This window comes from Crocodylus siamensis, chromosome 5 (assembly GCF_052110815.1).
Source record: "Crocodylus siamensis isolate JL-2025a chromosome 5, ASM5211081v1, whole genome shotgun sequence".
Lineage (NCBI taxonomy): Eukaryota > Metazoa > Chordata > Crocodylia > Crocodylidae > Crocodylus > Crocodylus siamensis.
Window position 1 is genome coordinate 170,232,069 of NC_143399.1, and position 14,338 is coordinate 170,246,406.

The 14,338-nt window shown below is 43.5% G+C and overlaps 1 protein-coding gene across 7 annotated transcripts in view; it reads right to left on the bottom strand.

Annotated features, from left to right (window-relative positions):
* Positions 1-14,338, bottom strand: part of AKAP9 (A-kinase anchoring protein 9) — a 229,934-nt gene that overhangs the window by 6,074 nt on the left and 209,522 nt on the right. For all 7 annotated transcript variants that reach the window (XM_090047082.1, XM_090047076.1, XM_090047075.1 and 4 more), the window contains 9 exons: positions 11,536-12,201; positions 10,607-10,818; positions 8,557-8,665; positions 6,581-6,766; positions 5,498-5,698; positions 3,907-4,139; positions 3,267-3,352; positions 1,564-1,687; positions 389-528 (listed from right to left, as the gene is read on the bottom strand). In XM_090047082.1, the coding sequence (XP_089903208.1) occupies positions 389-528; positions 1,564-1,687; positions 3,267-3,352; positions 3,907-4,139; positions 5,498-5,698; positions 6,581-6,766; positions 8,557-8,665; positions 10,607-10,818; positions 11,536-12,201 (1,957 nt within the window). The remainder of the gene's footprint in view (positions 1-388; positions 529-1,563; positions 1,688-3,266; positions 3,353-3,906; positions 4,140-5,497; positions 5,699-6,580; positions 6,767-8,556; positions 8,666-10,606; positions 10,819-11,535; positions 12,202-14,338) is intronic.

The following is a 14,338-nucleotide window of genomic DNA, read 5'->3' on the forward strand; positions in this document are numbered from 1 at the left end:
CCTGGGGCTGCTGCGCTCAGTTACACTACACCGTGTGATGACTTGTAAAAACCCTATCCAGCTGGGATTCTTGGCAATAAAATTCTTGCTTCAAAGTGATTTGAGAGCCTAGACAAAAACTTAGTGAGACTCGAAATCTGTCATGTCATGCTTATATGTAATGCATGATTCCATAGTTTCCTCCTACAGTCTTTCAGCTTTTTTTTCTAGTGGATATTTGCTGCCTGCTTTCTTTTCAGCTGCAAGTCTTAAATCAGAGAGAAACTATGCCTAAAACTCAGCTTCTATCAGACTTACTAACAAACCAACAGATGCTCTGCAAGTCAGACCAGGTACGGAGTGACTTGTTTTGCCAAGAGACCTTGACAAGGAAAGCACGAGTATTTACCTGACTGAACGCTTCCAAGTCGCCTCTGTAGTGCCTCTAGCCGATTAATGTAATCTGTTAAAGCTCTGTCAGGATCATAATTTTGCAGCTGAGGGCATGCAAGGGAAACTGGATTTATATCAGCATGGAAGCCATGGTACCTAGAGGAAGAAAAACCATGAAATATAGCTTTTAAAATTTAAAAATACTGTACTGACATTCTGTTTCCAAAGGCAACTCTATCAGAAATAGCTAAATGTTATGGCTGTAAGTATCTATGCTGACCTTTACTATTACCTTTTACTTTCCTGAGGACATAAATACAGCTAATTAATACCTTCCAAGTCCACAAGAGATCTAGTTCAGTCCAGTTCCAAAAGTTTCAGTATAGCAAAAATATTTAAATAAAGCCAAAGAACGTTTATTAGGATATTAAAATCAAACACCTAAAAATATTGTATTGGCTGGAGGGAAATTTGGAGAACTCAGCAAATTCAAGGAGACCTGCTGCCAATCTACACACCTCCTCCCACCTCCAGCCTCCCCAGCCTGTATAGGTAAAAATCTAGGTTGTGCTGTCACAAATAAGCCAAGTAAGACTTAGGGATAAATGTTGTTTTGTGTTTGAAGTGCAAGCAAATAAAAGGTTGGGATGTGGATCTATTTCTGCCTCTTATCAGTAGCCAACCCACAAGGTTATCTGTCATCTGAATAACATGGCCCATGGTTTGAAAAAGTTTGTGAACTGTTGGCACCTGATTTTCAGATAGCCTTAGGGATGCACAACTCCATACAAACTCTGTAGAGTACAAACGCTCCAAAAATCTTGTCTTTTATGTGAAATCCTGGCTCACCAGGGTGAAAATTTCACTTCTAGTGCTATAGTGGCCAGTCTTCTGTGCGGCCATGAAAGGGTTTGCACAAAACATATGCATCATTTTGCAGCAACTACAATTGGATGGTTTTAAAAGTTGATTGGTTCTGTTGGCCATTGTAATCATCAAAAGGCTAAAGAACAGACAAGCCAGGGGTTGAACAGGCACATGAAGAAACTTGGAACAATGACAGGGAAAACATGGGATGTTACCTACAAAAAGTGAAAGTCCCAAACTTTGAGTCCCAAAATGACACTCATATTTTTTAGAAAATGTTTACTATTATTTTGGACAAACAGTGATAATTAAATGAAAAGTCACCTTTGCTGAGAATTTACAGGAGATCGGGGAGACTCCAGGTCTGATCTGGATCTGAGAGAGGAATGTCTCTGTTCTCCATAAAGATCAAGACCACCAGAGAAAGAATCAGACCGTTGCTCATTACCTAAAAAAACCCAAACAAGTATCATCCATGGGAAAAATACCAATCCCTTTAAAAAACCCGGATGTTTTGCACTTTAGTATTCCAAATGCATTTTTCTCTTTTACATGCAAGAAAATTGTTGAAACTACAGTTGGATAAAATAGCAAAAGCAGTAAAGCAATGCATGTCCAACATGATCAGCTGCCTTAGCACCATAAAATAATGTACATGTATATACATAAACCGCCTACCGGTCTTACATGTATAAGTCAAATGGAAGCCTCACCGAGGTTCCTACTAGCTGTTCTGTTCAGCAAGAAAATCATTCGTGGAAAATGGGCTCTTCCAAACACTTTTCCAGTTTACAAACTATGGTTGATTCTCTTTCCTTCATCCTATACTCAGGGACAATCACTACAGTTCTCTGCTTCTCAGGATCTTGCTTACTACTATCAGATCTAGCCAAGATTTCCCTTTGAATGACTCTCAAAAATATCTAACTTAAACTGCAGAAAGTAACTTTGAACACCAGCAGGGGCTACAGATGCAGCACAGGGAGCTCCTTGTAAAAAAAAAAAAAAATAAATTCTCAGATACAAGTTTGATTTTTGCTCCTGCTTGAACTTCCTCAGTTTTGAAGCCATTAAGCTCAGCATGGAATGCCTCTGAGACTGATATGACTGGCACCAATGCAACTTGTACTAGCTGATTTAGTAGCTGTACTAGCTCTTTTTGCACTCTCTACAAGAAAACAAGTGGGGAACCAGATATCCCAGATTCTAGCTATGTCCAAGGGACGCAAGATTTTTTTTTTTTTAATCTGACTTGAGATGAGAACAAACTGGGAGGAAATACTTCCCAGTGCAATGACATAGACAAAAGATGCCTGCTCTGATGCACTGTAATTATAGTTTGTTGGAGGAGACTCAATTAATTGAGTCTACTGGAGCATGCTTATTAGCACACTCCACCAGCCTCGGCATCTGGTGCATTTTGTGTCCTTGTGCTTCAAAATGGTGGCGGAGGCACTTTAACTAAATCTCATTTGACATGTTTTAGATACAGTGCCCCTGCCACCATTTTGAAGTATGGGATGTTGAATACACGAGACACTGTGAGTGCTCTAATTAGAGCAGCTTCTAAGAGCAACTCTAAAGCACCTCCCCTGCCCCCTCCCAGAGCACGTGTAAAGATGCCCAGGGATGGGACCAACTGTGGTAGCCAAAGTTCATGTCTGTATGTCCTGGATTTATTTAGAGTTCCCACAGGTATGAAAGGGAGCACACTGCAGGAGGTGCAATTCACACACACAGAGCACAAGCCCACTAAGAGAAGTCTGCCACATTTTGGAAAGCCTGTCCACTAAGATATAAAGTAAGACATAACAGCTGGGACACTAGTGTCTGTGCTGAGTGGAGTGGCCCAGAATGCTGAAGGGGCGACTAGACAGCCAAGGAGGAGCCTGGTCTCGATGGTGCGGTGAAAGGAAGAGGAAGGAGAGTTCCATGCTACATGAACCCAACCTAAACTGTCCTTCCCTCAGCACTAATGTACTCTGTGGCGATACCTTTTCTTCAGACATCCATAGTCTACAATTTACCTGTGTTTTGGCTAAAGCCATCCCTGTTGATACTTATGAAGCTGAAACCTGTTATCCGGTGCCACCGGTGAACCAGGAACTTCATTCTGCATTTAAAATACGAGATTTAAGATTGAGAGGTATTGCCTTTTCAAATAACATACTTACAATATTCTGAGGCATAATAATCCACATACCACAAAACCAAACGTAAAAGGTAGATTTAAAACCTACAAAACTGGACTAAGCAGAAAACATCCTTACACACAGACTTGCAATCTTAAGGAAAATATTTCAGTTATATGCTTATAAAATGCACAGCCCCCCTGGGGAAGGCACTAATGATCAATTAATTCTTTTTAAAACTTGTTAAGGTATTCCATATACTCTGACATTAATTAATTAAAGAATACACAGCTCAGCAATTAGGAACAATAATTGGGCTGAAGAGTGTATTACCGTATCCAAATCATTCCCAGGATCTGGGCTGTTTAACTCAGCACTCTAAAAAATTCACTGTTTTCAGGACAGTAGGAGACTTACAATAATTTAAACAGAGTGGACTACAAAGCACTCTAGAACTTGCTACATGTTGTGTTTGGAAAACAAATTTTAAGTTGCATATTCACATTTGGTTAAATTGTAACTTCCTGTGATGTACCTTGAAATTGCAATGGACACTCTGACTGCAGAACGAAACCTGGTAAAACCCTTTGAATGATGTGTAATCACTTCTACATCAGTATAGGAAGGTTGCCCACCCATTCTTGCAATGAGGGCCAGGGTGGCTTCTTCACATTCCTGGAATCCACCTAGTAACAGCAGCAAGTATTTTTTCTGGTATATGAGTGCTTTCCGAAAGCTCTCTGCTCTCAGGTACTTTCCGTAAATTCTCTAGATGTTAAGAAAGAAGGAAAACACTATAAGCCAGTCATTCAAAAGCTTATTAGAATTCAAAGATTACCAACATCGCCAAACAGTTTAGCTGCTTTTATTCCCTCCCTGTAACCACGGAAAGAATAGGATCATAAACAAGTAGGACTGGAAGGGACTGCACAAGGTCATCTAGTCCAGCGCTTCTTAACCCGTGGGTCGTGACCCCAAAGTGGGTCACTAGAATATATGAAAGGGTCACAAATAAACTTAAAAAATGGATTCTCTTTTAAAGGAGAAAACATGGGAAGCTGTGGCTTTTCCCTTGCAGCCTGGCAGAGTTCCAGCCTGCAAGGGGTTGCTTGGAGCCCCCCATTCTCCTCACCTGGCCCATATACCCACCCCCTGCCCCACACACTGTGGGGCTGGAGGCAAGGGGCAGTGGGTTGGGAGTGAGAAGCACTGGGTCAGGATTTGCCACTTATGTTTACAAATGGGTCCTAGTACAAAAAAGGTTGAGAACCACTCATCTAGTCCAGCACCCTGCTCAAAGCAGGATCATCCCTAACTAAACCATCCCAGCCAAGTGTCCATCTAACCTGCTTTTGAAAACTTCCAGGGATGAAGCTACCAGAATTTCTCTAAGTAGCCTGTTTTAGTGCCTGACCACTTTCATAATCAGAAAGCTTCTAATCTCCAACCTAAACTTCCCCTGCTGCAGCTTGAGACCATTGCTCCTAGCCCTGTCCCAGACAGCCACAGAGAAAAGCCCATCCTCCATATAACTAACATTCAGATATTTGAAGATTTATCAACCCCCGCCCCCCTCCAATCTTCTCTTCTCCAGACTAAATAAATCCAGCTCTTTCAGCTTTTCCTCGTTAGTCTTGCACCCCAGGCTTTTGCTGGGATCACTTTTGCTGCTCCACACTGTACTTTTTCCAAACTGTCCACATCCTTCTTGAAGTGTGGGACCTAAAACTGGATACAATACTCTAGGTGAGGCCTTACCAGTGCCAAGTTGAGTGGAAGAATCACTTCCCTTGATTTGCAAGTGACACCTGTGTTAATACAATCTAGTAGGCTGTTGACTTTTTGCAACAAGAGCACACTGTTGTCTCATTCAGTTTAAGGTCCACTATAATCCCCAGGTCCTTCTCTGCAGTATTGCAGCCTAGCCACTCAGCAAAAAGTATAATGTAGAAAGCAGGAGCATGTGTAATGTTGGATCTTACTCATAGGGAGAAGTTAATGGACTTCTACTTCTCTCAAACCAAGGCTATATAGACAGGTGATAAAGGCAGCAGTGAAAAATAGGCCCAGTTCTATGTATGAGAACCACCTATGTTAGAAAACACTGGCAGAGAAATGCTTCCTACTTTTAAAACAGCATTTTCAGACTCCGATCCCAGTTCTCTCAGAAAAGCTTCATTCCTGAGTTCTGCTCTCAGTTTGGACAGCTCTGCATCAGCTTGTTTCAAGGATTTCTGTAGTGACAGCTTTTCTCTGTTCCAAATCTCTCTTTCAGAAGCAGTGAGTGTGTCAATATTAGTTCCATTGTCCAACACCCATCTAGAAGACTGAAGAGGGAACAAACTTTATTTTTATTGTTAAACACCCAGTATTCCAAATGGTGTCGTTTCCACACTGGGACAGTAATGAGCTCACATTAGTGAATGGAAGACCCAGGGTCTGTCAGTTGTTAGTCTTGGTGATGGAATGCAGCTCACATGGAGAGGTACAAGAAAATTATAAGGAAAAGGAAAGTCACCATTTTCCTAGTAGAAACTAGAAGTGTACAACCGTTCACTCAATTTCTCCCATAGGAAACATGCCCCTTTCAGGAAATCTTTCAGGTCACAACCAAGAAGATCTCCTTTGCAAGAAAGGTTGTTTCCTAAGAGTGAACATTTGTACACTCCTCTTTTGGTCTGGTCCCAGGTGGGAACTGGAAGAGCAAGGCAAACCCCCTAGTTGTTTCCTTGACTGAGATCCCCAGGCTGAGGGGCAGGTGGGGGATTTCCTGCCCTGCTCATTTTGCAGTTCCAAGGCCCTCAGAGCTGAGTGGAAGAGCAGCCCCCGCACTTGCTCCTCAAACCTGAGTCTTGGTGTAAGAAGTGGGTGGGGGGCTTTGCCCTGCTGCTCCCATGTTTTCCCTAGACTGGGATCACCCCAGTCTCAGAAAGGTGCAAGGAGCCACAGAGAGTGGGCATTTGCAGGCTGGACACCTGCACTGCTTTCACTCCTGGAACCATTTTTAGGGGCAGAAATTTTCCACTATTAAAAATGAAAGCCTGTTCACAGCCCAAGACAGGAAAGTCACAGGAAGCTGAGAGAGCAAGGGAAGGAGCTACTCATATTGCTGGTTTTGAAAGGGGGAGATGTATTTCATGTATGAAAGTAATGTGGTGTTTTTTAGTCTCTGTACACCTCATTACACAGTGCAATAAGAAGAGACGTACATAATCTCCACAAGGTCCTCTCTGCTGATTTTGTCTGACTTTCTCCTCCAATTTCAGGACAGCATTCCTCAGATTGTTCTTTTCCTCACTCAGTCTGCTGACAAACCCTGTCAGCTCAGCATTCTGCCTCAGCAGCCCCTCAGTAAATGACCTAGAGGAGGCTCCTGGTGGTAACAGTAACTTCAGCTAGAAATGAAAAAAGCTTGTGTGAGATCAGTTACTGTTGTGGATAATAACAGTACTCTGTTGCTTCATCAGAGGAATCCATGCATTTAAATCCCAGGTCAGTCTAATGTTAATTTTTGTGAAATGATTACTAGGGACTTACCTACATTGCAGAGGATGTTTGTGGCACAGCAGTGCCTTTCATTTTGCTTTCACTACCGTGCCCCCCACCCCCAGTGGCCAAGAGGTTAAAACCACAACATTAATTGTCTTGTGGGGGAGGGAAGGCGAGGAGTGTGTACAGCAAAAAGAGCAAGATTAAAGGCACCACTATGCCATGAACTTCCATTGTGATTTAGGGAGGTCCATAATGATTATGCTCAATAGCAGAACAACACAGCAAGAATCTAATTGCTCTGATTTCTTTAAAAAAAGGAGTTTTTATTTTTTTTATATCTGTTTTTATCTTGGAGCAAAAAGAAAAAGACAGCTAATTTTCTGCTGCTTTAAAACACATTTTATAGCACTGTTGCCTTTGAAGATGAGCTCAGTCAAAAACTAAATACTGCTGAATTATTACCATATTTACTTGATTAGAAGATGAGACTTTTTCCCCATTTAACATGAGGAAAAAAGCCCCTTACCTTACAATCAAGCACGAGGAGGTAGGGGCAGGGGTTGGGGCTAGGGCCAGAGCTTCAGCTGCTGCCTGCTCCCCACAGACTTTGCACACCCAGCCACTCCTTCCTCACTTCCCCAGTCTCCCCACTGTGCTGCTTCTCCTGCACTCCTCCTTACCTTTGTTCTACGCTGGCAGGCTCTGTCCTTGCTGCAGCCTGGGGCACAGAGCATGTGTTCCAGCCTGACTCTGTAGAAGAAGTGCCAGCTCAGTGCCACTGCTGCGGGGCCAGGCTGGAGCCATGCTCTACACCCCAGAGGGACTGAGCCTGCTGGTGGAAATGCTTGTGGAGGGGAGGGAGACTAAGGGAGAGAGGGGGAGACAGGAGAAAGGGGAGGTGGGGGATCCAAGACTGCAGGGGACAGAAGCACCATGGAGGGGAAAAGAGGGGGGAAGGGGACCTGGGCAGCCTGAAGCTGCAGTGGGGCAGGTGACAAGAGGTAAGCTTCCTGCCTTGCTGCCTGCCTCACTTCCTGCCCCACTGCCTATGTTGCTTGCCCCCTATATCCTCCACTTTGTGCCCCCTTGCAGCCACCCACTGCCTGCTCTACCATGTGCCTCCCTACTGCCTGTCCTCCACCTACTCCCTACCATCCCTCACTGCCTCCTCAATTACTGCCCCCCTCACCTTCCCTACCATATGCCTCCCTACTGCCTCCCCCATTGCCTGCCCCATTACCATCCTCCTCATCACCTCTTCCCCTCAGCACCTGCAGCAGCGTGGGGGATGAATTTAAGATGATCCTCCAATAATTAAATTCCATACATGGAAAGTTATAATAAATTTATAAATTTTCCATGTGTAGCATCTAATTATTGGCATCTTAAATTCAGGGTCATCTTGCATTAGAGTAAATACAGTATTTCTCTTTTACATATTACTTCATTTCAAATATTCATAACTATATGTAGATTTTCCTATTGCCTTTTAGTATATACATAATAGTTTGATTTCATAGGCTATACTAACACAGTATACTATGCAATAAATGTTGATCTACTTCATCAGAGCAGCATTGAGTAAAGATTTTCTCAGGAGGATGTAGCTACATTTTAACTGAAAACTGAGTATGAGACTAATTCACATTTTACTGTGTAATTTTACACAGTAAAAGAAAGATATACAATTCACCTCATGTATCTGGAGCAATCCAGGTAAGTTCTGCAACTGCAAGAGAACATCTTCAATAGTATTTTGAACTCCAATGAAGTCTTCATTGTCTGCTGTTTCAAACTGCAGTCTGAAATGAAGAGCAAATATTTAGAGCGCACATCATCTAAAACTGGAAAATTACACTGAGAAGTTTAAGTCTCTAAGCCATCAGTTTTCTAAATTTCTGAAAGCAGACATGGAGATACTTGGGAACTTTATTAAAACCTTTTGGCCTACGAGCATATTTATCAGAGAAACAGAGATTTTCAGTGGTGCTCAGGGTCCTATTTTGACATCTATATTAAAATGGCCAGTCTGTAAATTGCTTAGCAGCGCAGCAGCTGCTATCATTACTAAAGAAAGCTGTTCAATTCCAAATACTTTTGGAAACCTCTCTCAAGATGTCCACAAACTTGTCAAAGTTGCTTGACCACTACTCTTTTTTTGCTTGAATGCTCATATAATGAAATTCTTCTTTACTGAACAGTATTCACAGCAGGAAAAACCCTGATTTACATTATGCTCCTATGTGCTGGTAACACTAATTATCATGGCTGTGCATAGTTTCAGCTGCTGATTCGATTTGGAGGAGATTGGGGGTATGATTCGGTGGCCGAATCTCCAAATCCAAATCGAATCAGGAGACCCATTAATCTCTCCAATCAAATTGGAAGCCTCTGATTCAATTCAGAGAGATTTGACGATTCGGACACAGACAGCTTTATATGTTTTTTCTACATACCTCAAGGTACCAGATGACTCGTGGATGCTGAGATGGTGGGGCGGATGGAGCGTCCCACAGGAGCATGGTGGGGAGGTCCCCAGTGCACTTGGCGGTGGACCCGGAAGTGGACCAGAAGCAGTTCCGGTCCACTTCTGGGTCTGCTGTGGAGTGCACAGGGACCCGCCCCCACCTTCTCCTTGGCCCCTGGCTCTGTGACTGGTGCCTCCTGGGTCTGAGGGGTATATCCGGGGTCCCAGCCAGCTGCTGAGCTGGGATGGTTCCCCTGCACACTCAGCAGCAGACCTGGAAGTGGACTAGAAGTACCTCTGGGTCCGCCACCGAGCACATGGTGGCCCCCCCGCAACGTTCCTGTGGGATGCTCCATCTGCCCCACCATCTCAGCATTCACAAGCTGTGCCCGGTACCTCAAGGTATGTAGAAAAGACATCTAAAGCTGTGTCTATAGCCAAATCGCTGATTCTCCAAATCAGCATCGAATCTTCAGATTCCGCCTTATCGAATCAGGACAGCGATTCAAATCAGCGAATCGAATCACTGTCCCCCAAATCAGACCAAGTCTGAGTAGAATATGGCCCATTTTGCACACCCCTACCAATTATATATATCACCTCTCAAGTGGTGGCCAGTAAAAGAACGTGCAGGTGTGAATCTGACCATGAATTAAATATAATTACTCTGTCAGAGATTCCATGGTATTAAATTCTGTTTCACTACATTCATATTCAAATACTACATTAAATTAAAAAAAAATCCAAATTTTTAAGGGTTTTTTTGTTTCTGTTTTGTTTTGTTTTTTTACCTACAAGCTCAAATGTACTCTTTTCCCTTGCACAATATATTTTTTAATTGATAAAGGATTGCATAAAGCCAGAGATGATCTGAGCAGGGTGCAGGGCCCACGGCAAATCAGCCTGTGTGAGGTCCTGCCCCCAGACACAAGGAAGCCAGTAGCGGCGGGGTGGGGGAGGGGTGCTGAGTGGCTTGATGTCAAGCTGGCAGCAGCAGCGAGTCACCGCACTGCTTTGTCTGGCTCTGCAGGGCCCCCCAAGGTGTGGGGCCCAGGGTGGTTATCCCGATTCGTGCCCCCCCTAGGGACAACCCTGCATAAAGCACTAATATTTAGGGCAGAATTCTGCTCTGTGATCAGTTTTACACCATAGTAGCTCAGCTAACAACTGGATTACAACAGGAATGAATCAAGTTTGGGGATCCGGATTCAAGTGCTAAAACATTAGTTCATTGGTTGCTGTTAGCAAATACAAGAAATTAAAGAACCATCCAAACCTCCTAGCAGCCTTGTGAGCCAACTGCTTCAGCTTTGAAGACATATTTTGTAGCGTTTGTCTAATGTTGTCCAGAACACTGCTACCCACAGCTAAGTCACCTCCTTTTGTTTCCATCAGGGTAGGGTAGGTTGGTTCATTGGCTTCAGCGCCTTCCATTTTCTGCTGGAGAATCCAATTTCTTGTTCTCTCATTTGACATGTCACATGTAGTCTGAACGTGTACATATAAAAATACATGTGAGGAACTATTTGTTTAAACTGAAAAATACTGAACTGTGGAATAAAATTGGTTGTATTCAAATGTAAATAGTTTGAGACCAAGCTTAATATAAAGACTATAGCATACATGTGTTAAATTAATTCTGTGCTGAATAATAATCAATATGGCCCTAATGGAATTAAAGAGGTTGTACATGCTCTCACTAAGTGCAGAATTTGCTTGCTGTTTCTTTACTTTAGCTAATATATGGTATTTCTAACAAACATTTCCAAACAAAGAAGCCTTCTTTATGCCCCTTGAAATTGGGCACGTGCACACACTAAATAGAGTGGCATTAGGTGTTGTGCCACTAGCCAACCCCCAATCATCTAGAGCAGCCTGGAATAGGAATTCTGTGCTCATGAGGCTGGGTGACTGGCCTGCCTAGTGATGGATATACCTTCAGGCTATGCTTCCTTTTGCTATGAAGTATAACCCCCTATGATTCTAATAGCAAAGGATGTGCAGACATCTTCATTACTAGCATGCAAGGTCTAGTCCAAATCAAGGAGACCACTGAAAACTTTGAGCTACAAGAGTTAGAGTGACAAATAAGTTTGAGGAATTTACTCTTGAATTGTATTGCCCCTCTAAGTCTTTTATCAGAGATTTAAGAGCCTAGTAGCACATTCAGTTCAACATTTCACATTCCTCTAACATTTCCCATACCTCATTTAGACTCTGTTCTGTTCCTTTGGCTGTTTCTTTTTCCTCCCTGTCCTGCTCAGTTTTCTGCAGTTCTTGAATGATTTCCTGCAATTTCTTTGTTTCATGCTGTAGTTTGTGAATCTGTTGTCTCTTCTCCCCAAGCTGCCACTGAATATCTTCCACTTTGGACTCCAGTTCATGTACCTTCTTCTGTGCTAGGATGTTAGCATCCTGCTCTGTTTGCAGTGCCTTCTTCTGAATCTGTTTCTCTTTTTCCATCTGCTGTCTCACCTGCACAGACTCCAGTTTATACTTCTCCATCTCACTGACTAACTCTACTACATGGTCATGTTTTTCATCTATTTGTCTTTGTAGCTCTTTAAACAATTCATCTGAAGGATTATCAATTCCCTCCTGCTCCTTAGCTTCAGCACTCTGGAGCTGGGCACAGAGCTCTTTCTCCTTTTCTAAGGCACTGCTCATTTCAAGAACTTGGGCCTTCTGTGTTTCAAGGAGTATCTGAAGCTCACAGTTACGGCCTTGCTCGTGTGACATCTGGGCAATATTCAGTGCTTCCTGGGATTCTATTTTCTGCTGCAGGTCACTTGAAAGCTGCTTTTCCTGCTCCAAAAGTCTATTTAACTCCACATTCTTTTGTTTTTGATCCTCAAGTGAAAATTTCAAGTCCTTCCATAAAAAAAAGAAAAGAAATAGATCAATTATATTATATAAAAAAATGCTTATTTGCCAAGAATGTTTTTGAAATGTAAGATCTGGTTGATTTGCTACTAATAGGTTTGGGTTTTTAAAATAAATAGGTGCATAAATCTAATAGATTCTACTAACTGATTTATTTTAGACCAAGTATAATGAGAATAAATATAACTGACCAACTGGCGAATTATGCTGACCCATTTTAGTCTAAAGATACCTGTAAAATATAATTTTTGTAAGATTGCACTGACCTTCAAAGTGAAAAAGTCAGAGCTACTGGTAACTAATGGCTTTAAATTCCTAACAATAAAAACAGAAATTCAAAGCCAGACTTTTTTTCCTTCTAATTGTAACCTGTTATGAAATAAATTATTGTTGCGTCCACATAATTTAAGAAAACTGAAATACTATATACTCTAGAGGAACATGTTCTGCCTGCTTGGAAGGTACAAGATAACGCAATGCAGAAATTCTACCAGTAAGCACTGATTTTATGTGATGGGTTGGTAAACTTGGGAGGGGAGTGCTATTGATGCTTGAAATGAGAGTAAATATCATGTATTTCTAAATAGTGCTAAGAACATGCTATCCAGCTGTGGAGGGGCTGTGTACACTGCCATCTTAGGCAAAAACAGCTCCTTAAAGCTGTGGTGGAAGAGGAGGAGTTGATGGAAGAAATTAATCCTTTGCATTCTGAACACCATGTCTGTGTCCACACGAGCAAGGGTGTGCATTTGCAGCAGCACAAATTTAGTGGCACAAATAGTGGCATAAATTTGTGCTGCTACTTTGTGCAGCAGTGCATACCCCTGCCCATGCGTTTTGCAGCAGGACACATTGGGCACTTTTCCATGTGCTCTGGGACGTGGCACTGCATGCTCTAATTAGCAAGCTGTGCTAATTTAAAGTGCCTGTGTGTCACGTGCAACAGTGTCCCCCGTGCTGAAAAAATGGCAGTTGGGTGCTTTGAACTAAAGCTTGTTGAACACATTTTATTTCAAAGTGCCCTCTGCCATTTTTTCAGCGTAGCAATGCTGATACTTGTGATATGGAAGACAGTTGGAGCATGTCAATTTCTGTGCTCCAGCAGACTCGATTACTTGAGTCTTCAGTGAGCTGGATTTCCAGTGTGTTGAACCAGGCTTCCTGCACACTATAGGAGCCCACTGTCCTGTTGCTCCATATGCTTTAGTGGGGCTTGACTAGGGCAGAGTGCACCTCAGCATGGGGCCAGCTGACAGATAGCCCCTGCGCTGAGGCACCTTGTACTCCAGCCAGCTGGGGAGCAGCACATGGAGATAGGGGAGCAGGCTGTCCTAAGCTGCTGCTTCCCCAGCTCTGTGAAGCCCCTGCACTGAGGTACCTGGCAACCTAGCCAACCACTCCCCATCTGGCTGGGGCACAGAGCCTTGAGATGGGACAGCAGGCAGCCCTGGACTGGCTGCTCCCCTCTCTCCATATGCCTCAGTGTGGGGGCTCTGCTGTGGAGCCCCATGCTGAGACAGGTGGAGTCCCCGTCTCGAGGCACACTGAGCCTGAGCCAGTTGCTCCCCCCATCTCAAGGCACACTAAGCCCCAGCCAGTTGGGGAGCAGCTGACTGGGATGCAGCATGCCTTGAGATGGGAGCTCCACATGCCTCAGTGTGGTGGTTCTGCAATTGGGGGTCCACTCCAAGGCATGTGGAGATAGGGGAGAGCCAGCCTAGGGCTGCTTGCTCCCCAATCTCGGGGCACTCTGTACCCCAGCCAACCAGGGGGAGGCTGGCTGGGGTGCAGGGTGCCTTAGTACGGGGGTTCCACAGTGTGCAGAGACAAGGGAGCAGGCTATCGGCTCCCCCATCTCTGCATTTGTCCCAGCGCATGCCACTTTGGCATGCTTTGTGCTGCTTTTTTTTCAGGTGTTTTTTTTTTGCTACTGGAAAATCCTGGTAGCAGAATTTGCCTTGGTGCTGCAAATTAGCAGCACTGTGCATGATCTAATACACCTGCATGTCTGGATCCAGCCCGTGAGGCTGACATAAAGCCTCTATGTCAGTAAAATGGAATTTGTATTAGGCCCTTTCTGTCTTGACCCTTTTATGGGAGAAATTCTCTGTACCTCCAACTCAAG